The sequence below is a fragment of the Anneissia japonica genome, unplaced genomic scaffold (assembly GCF_011630105.1).
Source record: "Anneissia japonica isolate Jap-2015-1 unplaced genomic scaffold, ASM1163010v1 scaffold4988_len2956909_cov206, whole genome shotgun sequence".
NCBI classification, from domain to species: domain Eukaryota; kingdom Metazoa; phylum Echinodermata; class Crinoidea; order Comatulida; family Comatulidae; genus Anneissia; species Anneissia japonica.
In genome coordinates this window covers 2,498,853-2,519,759 of record NW_022696345.1, presented here as the reverse complement: position 1 = coordinate 2,519,759, position 20,907 = coordinate 2,498,853, and the positions used below count along the sequence as shown (strand labels likewise).

General features: G+C 32.5%; 2 protein-coding genes across 3 annotated transcripts in view; both read right to left on the bottom strand.

The window, feature by feature from the left end:
* LOC117101909 (spermidine synthase-like) overlaps positions 1 to 6,121 on the bottom strand; it is a 9,403-nt gene extending 3,282 nt beyond the window's left edge. The window contains exons 1-4 of the mRNA XM_033242024.1: positions 5,900 to 6,121; positions 3,141 to 3,261; positions 2,413 to 2,505; positions 2,163 to 2,316 (exon numbers count right to left, since the gene is read on the bottom strand). Coding sequence (XP_033097915.1) covers positions 2,163 to 2,316; positions 2,413 to 2,505; positions 3,141 to 3,261; positions 5,900 to 6,030 — 499 coding nt within the window. The 5' untranslated portion in view covers positions 6,031 to 6,121. The remainder of the gene's footprint in view (positions 1 to 2,162; positions 2,317 to 2,412; positions 2,506 to 3,140; positions 3,262 to 5,899) is intronic.
* A 1,440-nt stretch (positions 6,122 to 7,561) lies between these two features.
* The window catches only part of LOC117101868 (DDB1- and CUL4-associated factor 17-like), a 14,889-nt gene continuing 1,543 nt past the window's right edge, over positions 7,562 to 20,907 (bottom strand). Inside the window, exons 3-14 of one of the 2 annotated variants that reach the window (XM_033241984.1) lie at positions 20,792 to 20,833; positions 20,474 to 20,567; positions 19,245 to 19,390; positions 18,115 to 18,175; positions 17,743 to 17,826; positions 17,072 to 17,179; positions 16,752 to 16,854; positions 15,529 to 15,668; positions 15,171 to 15,283; positions 14,444 to 14,609; positions 14,041 to 14,187; positions 7,562 to 8,544 (exon numbers count right to left, since the gene is read on the bottom strand). In XM_033241984.1, the coding sequence (XP_033097875.1) occupies positions 8,431 to 8,544; positions 14,041 to 14,187; positions 14,444 to 14,609; positions 15,171 to 15,283; positions 15,529 to 15,668; positions 16,752 to 16,854; positions 17,072 to 17,179; positions 17,743 to 17,826; positions 18,115 to 18,175; positions 19,245 to 19,390; positions 20,474 to 20,567; positions 20,792 to 20,833 (1,318 nt within the window). In that variant the 3' untranslated portion in view covers positions 7,562 to 8,430. Of the gene's footprint in view, positions 8,545 to 11,783; positions 12,443 to 14,040; positions 14,188 to 14,443; positions 14,610 to 15,170; positions 15,284 to 15,528; positions 15,669 to 16,751; positions 16,855 to 17,071; positions 17,180 to 17,742; positions 17,827 to 18,114; positions 18,176 to 19,244; positions 19,391 to 20,473; positions 20,568 to 20,791; positions 20,834 to 20,907 lie in introns of those variants that run through there. The other variant, XM_033241983.1, reaches the window with a different exon arrangement.

Genomic DNA, 20,907 nt, shown 5'->3' with positions numbered 1-20,907 from the left:
GAAGGAAACTCCGCTTTTCAGTTGTCTCAGGCGATTGATTTTTGACAAACAATGACCTTTCAGATGTCAAATTGCTGTCAAGAATATGAATTGGCTGCTTCGCAGCAAAAATACTTGGTTTTAGAAGCCAGTATTAATGATTAAGTTCATTACAACTTTACCTATTACGTGCCATCAGACACTGCAAAAAGGATGACTTTTTCACTTTTTTTTACAAAAGAAAATAAAACAAGCCATGAAAAGCTTAGTATTTTAAAAAATCATTCAATGTTATTTTCTTTCATTCAGGTATAACATATGCTTCCTACCATGGTACAATGCACTATAAATTCCTTTTGAAAGCATATTTCTAAAGCAATTAAAATATTTGCACACAGGTTTTTGTTTGATATTTTAAAGTCTGTTGAACTATATCGTTCACATTTTTTAATCACGTCAGGTGATCATACTTTATGAATACAGATTAAACAAATCAGTAGTGATGTTGTTAGTCTATAAGTGAGATACTTGGATAAAACCAATAAATGCCTTTAGTTTATCAATTTATCCAGGTAAGTATTCACAAAACAAATTAAACAAATCAGTGATGATGTTGTTAGTCTATGAGCGAGATACTTACCTGGATAAACCGATAAACTTAGGCATTTATCGGTTTATCCAGGTATCTCACGAAATAGACTTACTTCATGGAAAGTAGGTTGATGATTGTTCTATTTTTTCAAGATCATACTTTATCAGGGACTCATGAAATGCCCAATAGGCCCTACTGTAAACGGATTAAAATATTATGACATGACAATATTTTGTTCTCAATACCCATGAATAGTGATTTCAAATCTTTTATAGATATTTCTGCATGTTGCTATACTGTCTCTCTTTAAAATCTCAGAATATTAAGCATTAAGAATGTAGCCTAAGTAGACCCCACCAAGTTGTTTCTAGGTCCGATCAGGTGCCTTTCAGGACACTTAAAAATACTCCAACTAGGCTAAGTGGAATACAAAGTGGCTGTGATAAACCATTTTGATTTCTATTAAGTAGTTGGCGTATCGGTTGTGGCTTGGACTCCCAACCTTGAGGTCGGGGGTTCGAATCTTTCACTGTGCAAGTCGCTTGTGTCCTTGGTCAGGGCACTTTATCTACGGTTGTCTCTCTCCACCCAGGAGTACAAGTGGGTACCTGGTAGGTTCAAACACAGCCTGCGCTGAATACAGCTGCAACATTATGTAATTCCCCCATGGGGCCTGAGTGTGTGTTCCATATGTGCTTGATCCAGTGATAATAATGTAAGCGCATAGAGGTATATAAGTCGACAATTATTATAATTATTATTATTATTCAACAAAATGCACAAGGCATTTTTTATTGTCGATCATGCGATGCAATGTGCAATGTTTCACTTTATAGTATAGAGAATATTTATTACCCTCGTAACTTTGAAATGTTGAATGTAAAACAATGACAAATTTTCAACTTGGACAATCAACATGAGCGAGGTTAACTGGGTAAATAATAATTGAAAAATAAAGCTTGTATGTTGCTATCCCCTTGCAAAAAAGCTCAAACGAACTCAAAATGAAAAGCAACTCATCAACATGATGTAACTGTTATTTATATTTTAACTATTATGTTGTGTTAATTTGAGTTATTTTCCTGTCAATATTTTTTTTCTGATCTTATCAATCATAGAATAGATTGGCAACAGTGTAACCATGACGAGTAGGTTGTAGGTTTTGAGTTGACAATGAATTTCTAGCTTTCATCTTCGAACGCAGGTATGTCGTGTACTTCTCAAGACTGTTTTGAAATTGTTTGCTTATTGAAGCTGGAAGCAATCTTGCGACCCTCAGAAACATTTTGGCAACCTAAATTTGGGTTGCAACCCATAGTTTTGAGAAGCAGGGCTATAGGGTATATGCACAGATCTAGCCGCCAGGCACTTTTTCTCATACAACTGACAAAAACACTCACACACAATGGAGCTACATAAGTTCTATTATACCACTCTATAGATACACTGACTCACAAAATATTTCTCCCAAAGAAGAAATTGTTCTTTGTTATTTCAATTGAATGTATGCATCCTTTATTCTTTTTTTCAATACTGCAATTTTTTTCAAACAATTGAAAACACCATAAAAGAGAGAACAAATGATTCTTACCATCTGGATCAGATGAGTCTGTAATAATTACATCAAAGGTATTCTTATTTTTCTTCATAAATTCAAAGCCATCACCTACATAGGTGTAAACCTTTGGACTGTTATAACCACAAGACATATTTGGAAAGTATACCTTCGACACTTCAATTACTTTCTGAAAATAATCACAAATAATTATTACAGAGTTAGAGTACAAAAATTATCAATCAATCGATATTAAGATATAAGCGCTTTGAAGATAAATCCTTACCTCATCTATTTCACACTGTGTTATACTTTCAACACAATCATGCTTCAAAATTTCCCGAATAACACCACCATCACCTCCACCAATAACCAGGACCTATAGATGCAAACATTTATTGATTTTATCAATTTGATCCTTATAATAACAGGAGATTTTATGGGTAAATTACAGTATATTTGAATATTAGAGACATGCAATACTACAGCAGGTACTTGTTCGTAAATATTTGCTACATGGTTAATTGGAAAATACTGTCTGCTGAAGGCCCTTTGAAACTGGAAATTTATATGGCCTGTATTTACATTTAAATATATAAATTTTAGGGTATAATCGACCTGTACATTTTAACTTTTATAAACATTTTCTTTATGAATAATTTATATATATAGTTTATATATTTTTATTTACTTTTATTGTAATGTTATATGATGTGATGTTTTGATTTTTATGTTCAGGTGGTTGAACTAGCATAGTGTACTGTACTCCTATTTCCTCCACCTTAAAATGTTGTGAGCTGACTTTGAATAAAATATATAGTGCGTGAGATATTACAACATAGACAAAAGACGTAAAAAGTGGATGCTCATGTGTGAGACTCAAGCATTACGCAAAACATTGCATGAGATTTTGCAGGTGTATATCGTAATTGTGATCAGGTCCAACAAGCAGTATGAGAGATTCTCATACAAAATTATTGCATAAACAACAATATGACTTTTTGTGTTACCCACCTTCTTAGGATTCGGATGGGAGTTAAGAGGTAGATGTACTATCATTTCCTGATAGCTAAATTCATCTCGCTCTGTACATTGTATAACACCATCAAGTACCAACACATTACCATATGTTTTACTAGAATTATAAATAACAGAAAACAAGTTAAATCCCATACTGTAGTGCCAAAAAAATTAATTGTTAGTTTCACATGCGTGATTCGAAATTATTCAATGGTGAGGGTATTTGCTATTCCATCTAGTGATAAGCAGGCTAGTAAATGATAAAAAATATTTTTTATAAAAGTAAAGAACCTTTGTAAGCTTAGCTCAGTCGGATAATCTGGTGGTAGCCACTGCGTGTGTGCTGAACCGTGGAGATCCCTAGGTCCCCGGTTCAATTCCCATCGTTGCCTCTCCTTGTGTTCCAGCTGGAGGGCTGAAATACAAGCGTTGGTCCTGTGTGCATTTATGGCCCGTGTGCACGTTAAAGAACGCAGTACACTCTTCGAAAAAGAGTAGGGGATTGTCTCCTGGTGTACTGCCCAATAACCACCAGAAAGACCCCACTGGAAATAAGTCTTCTTCTAGACTTTCGTGGGCTACTCTTGGTGTTTACACCGAATAACTCCAATCCAAACCAATCCAATCCAAGGTATTCTACCATCTACTGTATGTTTCCACCTCCTAATCTTTCAAATCGTCTTTATTTTATTTTCCACAGAAAATTGATAAATATTTTGTATCTCAATTGGATACCAGTTGTCCAACACACTAACGGAGTCAAACAGACAGGTTTTTGAAAAATATCAAATAGTAAAATTTTTCATGAGGCTCCAAAATTTGATGTGGGTCTTAACATTAAACAATTAATTTTATTTGGAGTAAAAAAAAATAAATTATTTACAAAAAACCATTTATACATAATTCATTAAAATAAAATGTACAACAGTAAAAATAAACAGTAAAAAATCAAAATATATTGAGTAGTTTATTCAGAAATTCTGTGGATATTATTTGGACAGTGTTATGTAAATCTGAGGTGTTGATTGGTGGAGCTGGCTTGACCCAAACCTAAAATTTGAGTCTCGCTATCTTACTGCACTACCAGGCCCATAACAAGGGTATCAGAAGACCAAATCCCCCATGTACTATACAGTAATCGAGAGTTTAGACATTTGATGAGCCAAAAAATAACCTTAAAATATGTATTACAATTTGTTTTGTGTTCCGGCCCGAATCCACCAAACATGATGCTAATTTGTTGAAAATCAGCTCTTTTTGATTAATTTTGTAACATATCTTTCTTATATTAAAACCAATTTTTCTGGCTGTTTTTGCTGTTGTTCTTCTTTATTCAGCTATAATGTCACATTTTTTAATTTTTAAATCGGAATTTTTTTTACAGAAAGGCCATTTCGCGATTGTCCTGTGTAATAAATCCTATTTGTTGCTATCATTTTTGCAAAAACACTCTCATTTCTGAACATGTGGGCCGACCGTAACGACTGTTTCGTTACGTAAAAATAGAATAACCAAGATGAAGCTAAAAATCAATTTGATTGGATAAGCGGTTTTGTCAGAACGCCACTTTCTTTAGAGACACTGACTAGTTCTGAAACACATCAACTAATAATGGTAAAGACAGTTTGAGATTTCTGGTGAACTCGAGCTAGGGCAATGCAGAAGGATAAGCTGTATTTTCTCAGTCAATATTAAAGTGCTTTGTCACTTGTTAAAAGCGCTATATAAATTAATGTATAAACATATTTATGGTAAGAACTTAGTTTTTTTTATTTTTTTATTATGATCAATTTAAAACGTATAGTATCTTCTAAAATCCACAGCGGACTTTTTCCGATACAATGGACTCAACCATTATATTATTTAGTATGTCCTAGGCTTTCCAACTAATTTTAGGACTTTGTGGTTAAATCTGATTGCATGAAGTTTGTTTTAAATTCACTCGGACGTGAGGTTGCAATGTATAATACATTTTAAAGGAATATTATATTGGGGGGTTGCAAAAAGTGCAATTCTTTTTTTTGGGGGGGAGGGGAGCAAAATGGATGTAGTTGGGCGTTGATTAAAATGTTTTGAAAGTGGTCCTGTGGGCAGAGTGACCGAAAAAATAGGACAATTTAGGTTTTCAGAGGCTTATTTAATCAATTATAGATGGTCTACTTTAATATATGAAGAAAATACGTTGTATTTTGTCCCCCCCTTGACACCCAGTACACCACTGATGCTTCCTGTCCTGAAAATATCTCCACAAACAATTTTCCAGGATCCCTTTAATAATTATTATTTAAAAAAAAAAAAATTCTTTGTGAAGAATGTTTTAAGAACCAAGGTACTTATTAGTAATTACAGCCTTAGTGTAGTGAGGCCACCTCCACCTTCACCCATATGGACAAAGTGATGTCCGCTCACAGTTATTAAATTGATTCCCCACCCCTCACCCCCTGGTGTCGGTGTCCAACCATCCCAATCACTCTCTGGTAAAAGGCAATTTAAAGTATTTAAACATAAATACAAATCATGTGCATAAAGAACTGCCTCACTCACTCAATAATGACGAAGATTTATAACATAATTCCTATATATAACTAAGCGGCCACCTAAGCCTATACCCTACATTATACTGGACAGGCACACGGCAAGGCAAGCTCACTGTCAGTAGTATTAGCATACTGTACGATTTAGGTACAGCGCTCTGACAAGCTAGGGCCCAGGCCTAACCTTCCTATTATTGTCTAGGCCTACGACCAACCTACCTTTTGAAAACCAACACATCTTGATATTTTGACTTTTCATGTAATAAAACTTCTTCTACCTCAAGTGACATGCACTGACCTGGCCACAATGGTTTTATTTCACTAAACCACCCATTCCTAATATGATCCATGATCTCTTACTCTCAAAATCAAGAAGGTTCTCTTTAGAAAGTGATGTGTGATGTGTAAACACACAGCAGGACGTGCGCACATGTTCCACCAGCAATCAGCAAAATAGCGCCACCAATTGATTGTTAATTGATCCAGTCGCTTAGACAGCAGTACAGTAAAAGTTTACGACAATATGAAATGAAAAATATATAGGCCTACAGTACTGTATATATATATATCCGTAGATAGTACTTAAATTTGTTACCTGATCTTTGTAGATTGTAGGCCTATTTTTGTTATTGATGTAGCTGCGTATTTAGTGTCCCCTTGCTAACAAGCACCTCTCACTGAATATCCTATGTCGATATAGAGATATTGTTTAAGAAGGAAATAAGGTGTGCAAAGCGTTCTACTATAGTTGGACCACTTCGATTTTTCAGTATATATAAATGATATCTGTTTTGCTGGCAATTTGCAAACCTTCAACTGGAAATGTTTGCCGATGATACGATTATCATTCTTGATCAAACATTAACATTTGAAATAGTCTATTAAAATTACATCTTTCAAAATTAATCAAAATAATTAAGCTCATTTTAAACAATGAGTAGTCGATCACTTATCCCTTTAGCGGCACTGCAGTGCATTATTAACATTCAGCAAAACGATGCATATACAAATGTGATTCCAGTACCAAAATCATCAATTTATGTTTTGAGAATCAAAATTTGTCACTGAAGGAGTGGCACTGGCATTATTATATTTCTTATAATATTGGTTTTGAGATGAACAATCCAACAACTTCTGCGCAACGACTTTCTATATATGACAATAGATATATTTGTGATGAATGGATCATTCTGTAGTTTGTATGTTTGATTAAGTATCTGATCTGATCTGTGTAAATATCCTAATGCAATAAATCAAGATACAGGTTTAACAGGTAGCAATAAACCACCTGCAGATCAATCTACCGCTACATATAGGCCTATATAAGTAGTGTATACGTTCTTTTGTTATGTTTTATTTTTATCACTGATGATAACCGTGTGATACAGCAGAAACATGTTTGACTTTTCTTTAATTAAATATTGGTTCATATCTAATAAATCTGATCTGTGTAAATATCCTAATGCAATAAATCAAAATACAGGTTTAACAGGTAGCAATAAACCACCTGCAGATCAATCTACCGCTACATATAGGCCTAGTATGTAAGAGTGTAGGTTCTTTCGTTATGTTTTATTTTGATCACTGATGGTAACTGTGTGATAAAGAAGAAACATGTTTGATTTTTCTTCAATTAAATATTGGTTCATATTGCCCTCAAATTTGTGATGCTTTTGGTTTCTTGCCGATCGTTTGTTTCCATCATTCATGCTTTGCACAGCAACAGTGCTTGTAAACAGGATTGCAGAAGATAGGAAAACTTCACTAATTAAAGAATGCTGAAGCTGATGTTAATCTTCTTAATTGTAAAATCTTCAGTGTATTTCCCAAGTTTATATAAATATTTACACTGATTCAACAGATTGAAAGCGAATACACAAAATAAACGATTTGATATTTAATAATGTTTATGTTTTGAAGCCTTTATACGGACGTAATGCAGAGTGTGATGGAGGTAATGCACAGTGTGATTGAAACTATATTTAAAATTAAATTATTACTTTTTGTAATAGCCTTTTTTTTAACTTCAAACAAATTACAAAAGTCAATGCTCTGCATAGGTTCATTTAATACTATTCAATACATTTTTTAAAGTTAGGCAAAATGATAATGCTTCGTTTCATTTGGCAGATTGTCAATATTTGATACTTATAAAATTTTGCTTACTTTTCATATAAAAGTTATTAGTTTTAAATTAAAAATTAGAAGTAGAAAACATTTACATCAAATTACCAGATAGATGCTGATATGTATTTGTTAGATTAAAACCAAACAGTGTGTAAAACACCAACTACAAAATTTAAACAACTATGGAAGTATAAATGTAGTCCTAAAAGTAAATAAATAAATAAAAATACAGTAGTGGGTCCATACAAATAAAAGATTATAATACAGTACTGTTAAAGGCCTTTGTATAGACCCTCAGTAACAACCCGTAATGTGCAGCGTCACAGTGGTGAACTGTATATGGGCGCGGTCCGTTACTTCTGTATCAGCCGCAAGGAGGTACTTAGTAGGTTCACATCATTTTACTACATGGTAGAAAAGATCTAAAGCATTGGGGTGACTCTCTAATCTTCCAAAAGAGCACACGAGCCAGACGTGTGAAGAGAGTAATTCAATTTTTTAATTGAATTTTTTAAAGAAATTTCCCTGATTTTTCCACACACAGTATTTAGCGAACATGTCATTTTGTGCACTCCTCTGAGAACTAAAAAACAAGCTTTATCAAGTCTTCTTCTACATTGATTTCACTCGATCTTCTCATCTCTGGATAACTTATATAAATGGCAGTGATATTTCCCATGATCTTTCATGAGGCAGCAAATTGTGTCCAGGTCAGCAGTAATGTCATAGTCAATATGCTAAGAAAAGAAAAAAATTTTATAATTATAAAACATATACTTTGTTAGGAAGCTAATGGATTATATTAGAATATATGGTAAATAAATAAATTCATAAAATCCATAACTGAAATAAATTATCTGTTCTTAAGTTTAAAATAGATGAGTTTTTTTAAATAACATGATGTCAGAAAATCAGCCCAAAAGCTTATCTTATTTCTGTTGGTTACGCACCGCTGATTCGCAATGTTTGTCATCACTTCAAGATGTCTACCGATTCGTGAAAAAGGCGTATTGTCTAGGCCTACGACCAACCTACCTTTTGAAAACCAACACATCTTGATATTTTGACTTTTCATGTAATAAAACTTCTTCTACCTCAAGTGACATGCACTGACCTGGCCACAATGGTTTTATTTCACTAAACCACCCATTCCTAATATGATCCATGATCTCTTACTCTCAAAATCAAGAAGGTTCTCTTTAGAAAGTGATGTGTGATGTGTAAACACAGCAGGACGTGCGCACATGTTCCACCAGCAATCAGCAAAATAGCGCCACCAATTGATTGTTAATTGATCCAGTCGCTTAGACGAATTCGATCCAACTCGGCCACAAGTCAACTCGGCCACAGTCAACTCGGCCACAAGTCAACTCGGCCACAAGTTAACTCGGCCACAAGTCAACTCGGCCACAAGCCATTAACTGGTACTACATTGTACTAATTATTATTATTGCTGTATAAATTATTGTTGTCATTGTTATTATTATTGATGTTTTTATTAACGTTAGTTTTAATATTAATTATTAGTCTTACCATTAACATTATATATTGTTCAAATTTTTGCTGATATTATTATTATTACAGTACCATATAAATAATAAATACTTTTCAATTTTTTATTATTATTGTTCATATTATTATTATTATTTATTAGTCTTAGTATTAAAATTTTAATAATGGTAATTTAAAAAGTTGTTGTTATGGGCGTTTTATTAGTATTTTTCTCATATTATTATTATTATTATTATTATTAATATTATTGTTGTTGTTGTCACCTTTATTATCGATATTATTACCCAATTATTACTAAGTAGGCCTAGTATTATAAGTATCATTATTATTATTATTACTAATTGTATTACTATAAAAATAAACATTATCTTTAATTTATTATTGTTGTATTATTGCTATTATCACCTTCAATATCGTTATTATCACTAATTAGTTATTAAAATTGATATTTAAATATCATTATTACCATACTAGTATTACTACTATTTGTTAAAATAAATATTACTATTAATGTTGTTGTTATTATCACATTTATTATCGTCATAATGACTAATTAGTATTATTAATGTAAATATTACCAATTTATTGTTATTGCTGTTTAATATTATTGTTGAAGTAGAATGTTGTGAGTAAACAGAAGACGAACACATTAATAAATAACTCTTTTTAATTCATAGGCAATAGCATTCAAATCTCTTTTGGTAGTGTGGTGGTCCTGTTTTACTTAAACATACTGTGTACTTTATTTCAATCATATATTGAAGAAAAAGGATGCAAAAACTTAGATTTACATTAAATAACTTGTGGCAGAGTTGACTTGTGGCCGAGTTGATTTGTGGCTTAGTTGACTTGTGGCCGAGTTGACTTGTGGCCGAGTTAGCTGTAGCCGAACTTTTTGTGGCCGAGTTGATTTGTGGCCGAGTTGACTTGTGGCCGAGTTGACTTGTGGCCGAGTTGACCTGCACCCGCTTAGACAGCAGTACAGTAAAAGTTTACGACGACAAATATGAAATGAAAAATATATAGGCCTACAGTATATATATTTCCGTAGATAGTACTTAAATTTGTTACCTGATCTTTGTAGATAGTAGGCCTATTTTCGTTATTGATGTAGCTGCGTATTTAGGGTCCCCTTGCTAACTAGCACCTCTCACTGAATATCCTATGTCGATATAGAGATACAGTGTTTCAGAAGGAAAAAGGTGTGCAAAACGTGTCTACTATAGTTGGACCACTTCGTTTTTTCAGTATATATAAATGATATCTGTTTTGCTGGCAATTTGAAAACCTTAAACTGGAAATGTTTGCCGATGATACGATTATCATTCTGGATCAAACATTTAACATTTTAAATAGTCTATTAAAATTACATCTTTCAAAATGAATCAAAATAATTAAGCCCATTTTAAACAATGAGTAGTCGATCACTTATCCCTTAGCGGCACTGCAGTGCATTATTAACATTCAGCAAAACGATGCATATACAAATGTGATTCCAGTACCAAAATCATCAATTTATGTTTAGAGGATCAAAATTTGTCACTGAAGGAGTGGCACTGGCATTATTATATTTCTTATAATATTGGTTTTGAGATGAACGATCCAACAACCTCTGTGCAACGACTTTCTATATATGACAATAGATATATTTGTGATGAATGGATCATTCTGTAGTTTGTATGTTTGATTAAGTATCTGATCTGATCTGTGTAAATATCCTAATGCAATAAATCAAGATACAGATTTAACATAGCAATAAACCACCTGCAGATCAATCTACCGCTAATAGGCCTATATATTAAGTAGTGTAGGTTCTTTCGTTATGTTTTATTTTGGTCACTGATGATAACCGTGTGATACAGCAGAAACATGTTTGATTTTTCTTTAATTAAATATAGGTTCATATTGCCCTCACATTTGTGTTGCTTTTGGTTTCTTGCCGATCGTTTGTTTCCATCATTCATGCTTTGCACAGCAACAGTGATGCTTTTAAACAAGATTGCAGAAGACGGGGAAAACTTCACTAATTAAAAAATGCTGAAGCTGATGTTGATCTTCTTAATTGTAAAATCTTCAGTGTATTTCCCAAGTTTATATAAATATTTACACCGATTCGACAGATTGAAAGCCAATACACAAAATAAAATGAGAAACAAGTTGTATAAACGATTTGATATTTAATAATGTTTATGTTTTGAAGTTTATACGGACGTAATGCACAGTGTGATTGAAACTATATTTAAAATTAAATTATTACTTTTTGTAATAGCATTTTTTTAAAACTTCAAACAAATTTAAAAAGTCGATGCTCTGCATAGGTTCATTTAATACTATTCAATACATTTTTTAGAGTTAGGCAAAATGATAATGCTTCGTTTCAGTTGGCAGATTGTCAATATTTGATACTTATAAAATTTTGCTTACTTTTCATATAAAAGTTATTAGTTTTAAATTAAAAATTAGAAGTAGAAAACATTTACATCAAATTACCAGATAGATGCTGATATGTATTTGTTAGATTAAAACCAAACAGTGTGTAAAACACCAACTACAAAATTTAAACAACTATGGAAGTATAAATGTAGTCCTAAAAGTAAATAAATAAATAAAAATACAGTAGTGGGTCCATACAATAAAAAACATTATAATACAGTACTGTTAAAGGCCTTTGTATAGACCCTCAGTAAGAACCCGTAACGTGCAGCGTCACAGTGCTGAACTGCATATGGGCGCGGTCCGTTACTTCTGTATCAGCCGCAAGGAGGTACTTAGTAGGTTCACATCATTTTACTACATGGTACAAAAGATCTAAAGCATTGGGGTGACTCTCTAACCTTCCAAAAGAGCACACGAGCCAGACGTGTGAAGAGAGTAATTCTTTTTTTTAGTTGTATTTTTTAAAGAAATTTCCCTGATTTTTCCACACACAGTATTTAGCGAACATTTCATTTTGTGCACTCCTCTGAGAACTAAAAAACAAGCTTTATCAAGTCGTCTTCTACATTGATTTCACTCGATCTTCTCATCTCTAGATAACTTATATAAATGGCAGTGGTATTTCCCATGATCTTTCATGAGGCAGCAAATTGTGTCCAGGTCAGCAGTAATGTCATAGTCAATATGCTAAGAAAAGAAATAATTTTATGGATTTTATAGAACGTATACTTTGTTAGGCAGCTAATGGATTCTATTAGAATATACAGTAAATAAATAAATTCATAAAATCCATAACTGAAATAAATTATCTGTTCTTAAGTTTAAAATAGATGAGTGCAATTAGGTACCACAATTTACCAATCTATTATAACAATATACAATGCACTTATACATCCTTGATTAACTTATGCTATTACATCATGGGGTACCACGTCTGCTAGTAATCTGAATCGTTTGCAAATACTTAAAAAAAGGCATTAAGAAATATCTGTCATGTTGATCGCTTGTATCCTTCGCATCCTTTGTTTATTGTTACTCAAACATTAAATATTTTTGATCATTATTTTAAAAATTGTGCCATATTTATGTATCAATACTATAAGAATCAAATGCCTATATCATTTAACAACTTATTTAAGACTATAGCACTAGGAATTGAACTAACATATGTCCTCAAATAAAACACACAAGCATAGGGCAACAATTTATATCTTATCAAGGGAAAAAAATTTGAAATAATTAATAATAATAATTAAACAGTATCTTATAGAGAAATATAAAAATAAATGTTAACTATGATAGGTCCATATATTTTTTTGTTATTTTTTTGATGTTGTTATACTTATACTATTATTAATATTTGTATTTTGTGTATATATGTATTTATTATTTTTTTTTTTGCAGGGTTACATATCTAAAGCATTTTTCTTGCTTATTTTGTAACCTTTTCCTTTATTTGCTACCATTGTATTTCTTTTGCTGATAATTGTACTGTATTGTTTATATTGATATTGGAATAAAGTTAATTGAATTGATTGAATTGATATAATATATAATAAAAGTAAAAGTAAATCCTTGCTGAGCCATGAGACTCATATGGAATGGAGATGGTTACATTGCATACTCTTTGTTTCTTGCTTTATTCAAAATGTTTTGGTTTTGGAAGCTGATTTCAATATTAGAAAACATAGCCTACATGAAATCATATTATAGTAACTTGATGCCTATCAAATAAAGTAAAAAAATTCGCCATAATTCATCAAATATCCGTGGCTTCCAGGGGGTTTCCACCGGGGGCCCTAGGCGGCCCCTGGCCCCAGCCAAGTGAGATCCCCCACCGTCGGGGCCTTTAGCCCCTCCTTCGGGCAGGTCCTGGCGCCACCACTGGGTGGGATGCTGGTCCACCGCTATACTCCCAGCAATTCGCGGGTACCCATAGATACAGCAGGGTAGACTGAAGCAATGTTGATAAAGTGCCTTGCTTAAAGACACAAGCGAAATGCACAGTGAAGGACTGAAACCTCGACATCAAGGATAATAAAATAAATTAATCATCATAAACATTAAAGAAAAAAATAGTGAATATAATACAGAAAAAACGCTCTAGGCTAGGTCCATTTATAGTACGAGGACAATAACATTAATGGATTTAAAATCGGAGGGGAGCGGTCAGCACTAAACTTATTGCTGTATTATTATAATTTACATAAATGTAAATTTGATGTATTTTAAGTAAATTTTTCAAATTACTTATTGGAGGAAATTATTAAAAAAAAATTCATTACCTCTTCCCATATTTCATCAAGTAGAACAACTTTATAGAGCTGACCATTGTAGTTGTCATGGTAACATAAACGCACCCTGTCACCTAAATCTGTGTTAACCACAAATAACAAATCCAGCTCGTTTTCGTATTCAACGCTTTTCAAAGACTAGAAAAAAAAACATTTAATATTGAAATTTGTGTAAATTACTCTGAATTTTTCCAAATTAAAATTGTATAAAATATGATTTGACTGATTGACTGAAAGATTTAATGGTCATCCCCCAAAAGCAACATTATTCATGCCAATATATAAGTCCACAAAATGGAAGACTGGATAAATTGGGAAACCAATGTTGATTAAAGAAGAATATAGGTTGGGGTGAAACAAATCATTGCTGAATATATATATAAAATTCATTTACCTCATGTACAGGAGAAACTATTGATGAATCAAAGACCCTGTGCTTAATAACCCGTCCAGAGGATGTCATTAACTGTTTATTAGACCTTCCTTTTTTATCAGTTGTTTTTATTTTGAATACTTCTACTACTTCTGTATAATTAGAAGACTGGTGCAGTTTCAGCATTCTGAAACAGGAAGGCACAATCTGTTTAGAGTTTAAAATATGTTTATGAGCCATCATACAGTAGTACTCTCAGTGGCATTACTTTGACTCATTGGATCAAAAAAGAAATGCAATTTTTTAATTATTTTTTCAAAATATTTTATAAAGCATTCCAGAACAGCTTAAAATGGCCCACAATTTCTCAGTTTTCCTAAAGGAAAGGAGGCTTTGTCTGCTGGACATGGCTGCTCTTCACTAAAAATTATCAGACCCTCAACTGGACAGCTTTAAACCCGACCCCCAAATGTATATCCTAAACCACCACTGAGTAGAAGGTGCACTCAAATGAATACAACAATGTGGATCTGAAGACACGCCAAGACAGAATACCTACAATCACAAATACAATAGTTACGATCATGTGATATACAATAACAACACATGTGTGTGATATTACAGTATGAGCTATACAATAATTGCAGCATGACCATCGCCATTTTGGAACAAAGCAGTACACATTCATCAACTTAGAATAAGATATTGGACCTCCTTGTTACTTTGTAGATAAGTTGTTAATACCTACCTCATCATCTGTGGTCCTGTGTGTACTATTCGTCCAGATTCATCGCAGTGGAACCACACCTTTTCTCCGTCATACGAAGGGCTACACTCCATTGTCAACTCTCCATTTTTCGCCTTTAAATGGAACAAAAATATAGAATTGCATTACAAAATACTGTACTAGTAAAAATAATTAAAATAATTAAATTTAATTCTTTTCAAAAAATTATTTAAATATTCATGTAGATCATGACACAGCATCTTTAGACTGGTGGCACTCACAAACTATGATTGAAAATTTGTAATCAGAATACTTAGTACTGGGTAGATCTTGTCATGTCCATGTACCTCTAGCAACACCAACCCTAACATCAACATACCATTTCTTTGTTTTGAAGACTAAAAGCAAAAATGTTGCCACCAGATGGCTCGTAGTTAATCAAATAATGCCACGGGAATCCACCAATCACAATAGAGTGTTCGACACAGTTGGCCACTTCTAAAAGGACATCAGGACATTCTAAAATGAAACAAAATCAAGATTCATTCTATTATTAGTTGATCAGATATAAAAAGATACAGACAATTATGGCTTCCCCTATATTTTTTTTCACAATGAATAGGACTGCTGGCCCCTTAATTATTCACAAGCAATGTCTGCTTCCCCTTAAAATTATTCAAAATGAATAAGACCGATTCTTCTTAATTATTCACAATAAATAAGTGCTATTTCCCCCTTAAAATTATTAAAAATGAATAAGACTGCTTCCCATTAATTATTCACAATAAATCAGTGCTATTTCCCCCTTAAAATTATTGAAAATGAATAAGACTGCTTCCCATTAATTATTCACAATAAATCAGTGCTGCTCACTTCTTACACATACAGGATGTGGAAAACTTTGTAAATCACGCTCAGTACATGGATCTGTATTTTTTGGCACGTCTACATACACTGGAATGTACATTGTTTGTGCGTAATAAAACATTATACCAATTTGTGAGGTATTTCAACTGGTCCATTCCACACTAAGTGAAAATCAGCCTGATTGACAATCAATGAGCTTCATCAAGAGTAATTTATTACAGGTTTTGAAAAGATGGAATAGGTGTGAACCAAGGAAAATAGTAGTCATATAGTAGTGATGACTACTCATTCAAAAGTTTCCTTTAAAGTTGACTCAGGGATTTTTTTAATGCTTTATTTGGTCGATGTGATCACACGAGGGAGCTGTTTATCATCCATAATCAATGATTAAAGTACTGTACCCATGATTGACAAGTATTTTCAATCGGTGTCTTCGGTTAAAACAAAGAGTATAGAATAGCAAGAGGTCCGACTCTTGTGGTTTCGTTAAAACGTAATCTTATTTTAAAAGGTACTGCCACGAAGGGGCGTGTCCTTACAATACAAGTTTCGAGCAAACTCTATCCAAATTCTAATAGGCCCCGACCCCCCCCCCCACTCCCAATCTTGTGGCAGTACTTTTTTTTAACGTTCCTTGCATGCCTACAAAATCAGGGCAGTCAGACCTTTTGCAATTCTATACTCTTGGTTAAAATTAGTACTGCTTCCCTTAGTCATTTAACAAGTATTTATTACCTGTCAGATGAATATTGCATGGGATTCCAAGTGGATGCTCTCCAACAACACCTTCCTCATTTCCTTCACATTTCTCACCCAATTTCATATTTTTTGTAATAAACTGAAAATATATCATCATTTTAATCACTGAAAATTACTATATTGTGTAATAAATAAAAGTTAATATCACAGAATGCAAACACTTAAAATCACCTTTCAAACTACAAAAACATAATGATTTGATATAAATCAAGATTTCATCAAGTGGATTTATAACACATTCACTTTCATTCCATACAAGAAAAAATGACTAAAAAAGTTAGAAATTAAAAAATTACCCTTTCCAATATTCTTTGGAAACTATAAAGTCGTATGCGCCCTCTACGGTGAAAAGTGATCAGCATTCCACTGGTCATAGTGGCATCTAGAACATCGTTTCCAAAGATCTAGCAAAAATCAGGTTTATATAACATTCAAATGACTACTTGACTTTTACAGATTTGTTTTAGGATTGTTCATGGATTAGTTTTTCTTTTTGATAAGCTTTAAGCTCTTTGAGACAATGTTTATTTTGACAGGTGCTATACAAGTCAATTTATATTCCCATTTCCATAAACATTTGTATTGGACTTGACAACACAACATATTCAAGTGGTAACAAAATGAAAAGCAACAAACAGAATGATTTTTTTATGCACCTGTACCAAGTGTTTACTTTGCTTACCAAGTACAGGTATATATGGAACAATAGATTACATTTTTTTATTGGACAAAGTTGGAGTATGAAATTCGGCCCTTAATTAAATCAGGTCTCTTTATGAGACTCTGAAAGCAAAGTTTAGTATAGTTAGCTTAGTTTTTTTATAGGAAGTTATGCACTCCATTGAGTTGCGAAGGCAAGCAAAACAACTAAAGCTACTGATGTCAAAATTTTGTTGTGTTCTTTATTAATTCTAGATAACAATGCATGTATTTGTTCAATGTGACAAAATCGTTGGTACCTATATACCTCTTTCCTTATTTCAATCATGCCAAGTATTTGAAGAGGATAAACCTGGAAAACTGCTAAAGCCAGCAATAATGGATGAACAGCCTAAGGATAAAAATATCAATTATAAATATAAACATTTATTAATAAAACTGTATAACAATATAGTATTCTCACCATTAACCATAAAAAACAAAAACAAATATAAAAGAAAAGAGACTTGGTATTTAAATAAGATAGTTGCCAAAGAAAGAAATAAGGATGAAGCTAATACTTGGCAATTTCTAATTAAAGTGATGAATGCAGTAATAATCAATTATGTTGATACTATCTAATTATTTAACATCTATTAGTATATCAATAATCAAAGTGATTAAAATTTCCTGTACTGACACTTTGGAATTGTGTTGACTTGACAACCACGGTATCCATTACCTCGGCCCATGCCAAATATCTATTAAATAAAATACAGATATTTACAACAAATAACCCACAATCACAATTTAATAAGAAATAAGTGTTGTCATATTATTTCATACACTAGGGCCACAAACACAATTATGCTTCAAATACCTTCCATTTCTTTTAAGTCAGGTAACAAAAAAGTTGTTAGTATGTCAACATTATCTACGATGGGCAAGGGGCTGAATCAATGAATATCTAAGGCAAGGAAAGCATAAAAAGTACAGTTGTGGAGCAACAGATTGACAATCACCTTGTGCACTAAAGAAACATTATCACATGGTATGGGATAGAAGAATTAAATGAGGCTTAAATAATCAAGTCACAATTGACATAAATTATTTATTTATTTATTTATTTTAACCATTCTGCAAACAGAATATTCGGTGGTCATTGACATGAATTGATTACCTTGACACTTAAGTAAACAAGACAGTAGAACTTATTGTTAATAGTGATATTTAGGATATTAGTGTAGAGAAATAAATTAAAAAAAATCTTACTTTCTTATTCAATAAGGATTTTACGGTATATGAACTGTTTATTATTTTTTAATTGCAGTATCACAATTCATCAGTTTTTATTTTGACTTGATACATATATTGATTTTGACTGTACAAAATACAGATACAACGGACACAAGGCGCTAGTGATGTAGTTATCATTACCCCCAATCATTATATCCATAATCACACCAGCAAAGGGTGCAACCTCCTCCGCTCTTTGGGGAGTATTCCTAGTCCTCATGTTGGTAATTTAATGTCGATACAAACCAATACATTCAATGCCACATCATCCTACTAACTACCCATTTATACTGCTGGGTGTGGAAACAGACAAACATAAATAATTTGATTTGCCCAAGACACAAGGAAAATTTACAGCCTCAAGGTCTCAATGTTGAGAGACCAAAAAGCAACCACTGCGCCACCAGCTCCCAATAATCGAATTCCCTGATTGGGTAGACCTATTTTTATATATTACTATAACATTTTGTGAAAGCAACTGAAATGCTAATTGAATTGAAATGCTAAATGCAATTGAAATGAAATGTGGATTACCTGAATTTATACTTTTGAGATAGGAAAACTGATTGTAAAATTTCACCAGTCTCTAAATGAACTCTTTGTAGTAAATTGTTTGATGACAGAGTTAGAAGATGTGGCTGGTGTCCTCTGAACTTAATGATACTAGGTTCAAGATTATCCTGAAATAAATCAAATTCAATCAAACTTATTTTTAATGATTATTTACCTATCTTAACTAAAAAAACATTGTTTACTCTGTGTTTATCAGTTACTTATTAGCTTGCAATTGGAAATTAAAATGAGAAAAACAAAGTTTTCCATGGATGCATAATCTCAAAAGAATTATTCTTTTGTATAGTTACTTAAAGTTGCTGATAATCAAACTCAAACGCCTGTAAATCAGTATAAAATACCTTATCTGTACTTCATTATTACTTCATTATTTACTTCAAGTATTTTAAGTATTACAGTATAATTTACTTATGCTTTTAAATAAGCAAATATAAATATTATAATCCCCTTTGTTATTTGTTAACTCTATTTACCTAACTTGGTCACATTATAAACAATAACCAACCGATGAGTGTGACATTAAACGTCAATACCGTTTGATATATAAGAGCTAACTCCCTCAGTAGGAAATTTGGTAAATGCTCTATGACGAATAAATGTTATTTGTTTAAATGTTACTGTGTTAGTATGTATTGTTCTACTCTTTGGTGTAGATATAACAAAGGTACTATAAGATCGTTAAAAGTCTGCTCTAATAATGCCCTACATTTATTACTGCGACAACCGAGGCACTATAGTGCAAGTTTTATGTTTGTATCCAATGGTGTACCGTCCTTTGACGAGTATCTTAGAAACTCTATACATAGTTTCAGGAGCCGTGTGAAATTCAGCTCTAATTCAATCATTTTGGCCATTAAGCATTATGCTCTTTCCAATTCTAAAATGTATAATCAGTGGAATATTGTCGTACATTAAGATGATTTCCTGATCTTGATGTTTTTCTTGATTCAGTCTCTTTTTCACTTTTGTCTTATATTTATATGTATTTGTATCGGTTTAACTGTTGTTCTTTTGTATGAACATGAAATTCCGAAATAAAGATGAATGAAATAGAACCGTAACAGTTTTCTATAAAGAGCATGAAGATTCTTTGCTCCATAAACACAAAGGTAAATTAATTGAGTACTATACTAGGTTTATGCTACATCTAGATGCATTATTATCTTTTTGTCTGACTTTAGGTACTTTACCAGGGTTACACTGCATAGTAATGCATCTTGAGTCTTCTTCCCACGACTGGCTGGCTTCTTATACAGCAGTTTTGGTAAACCTTTTAATCCAAAACTGAAAAAAAAAAAAAAAATCAGGAAATTATGCACACGGAGGAGGTTGACGATGGGGAAGATAACAATACCGATGTTTGTGGTAAATCTTATTAAAAAAATTTCTTTCATTAACTTCATGCTTTGCTTTTTACTATATAGTATATGAATCAGTATTTGGTTTTTAGCTATACACATAGACAATTGAATTATGCAGTGACTGGTTGATAAATTTTTAGTACATACCAAGTATAACATGTTCTGTAATTATCCAAAAATATTTTTTTTCTGTAAAAAAAAGAAAATATAATATAAGCCTATATAAAAGACTATATAGAACATGAAATGCAACAGTGGCATAT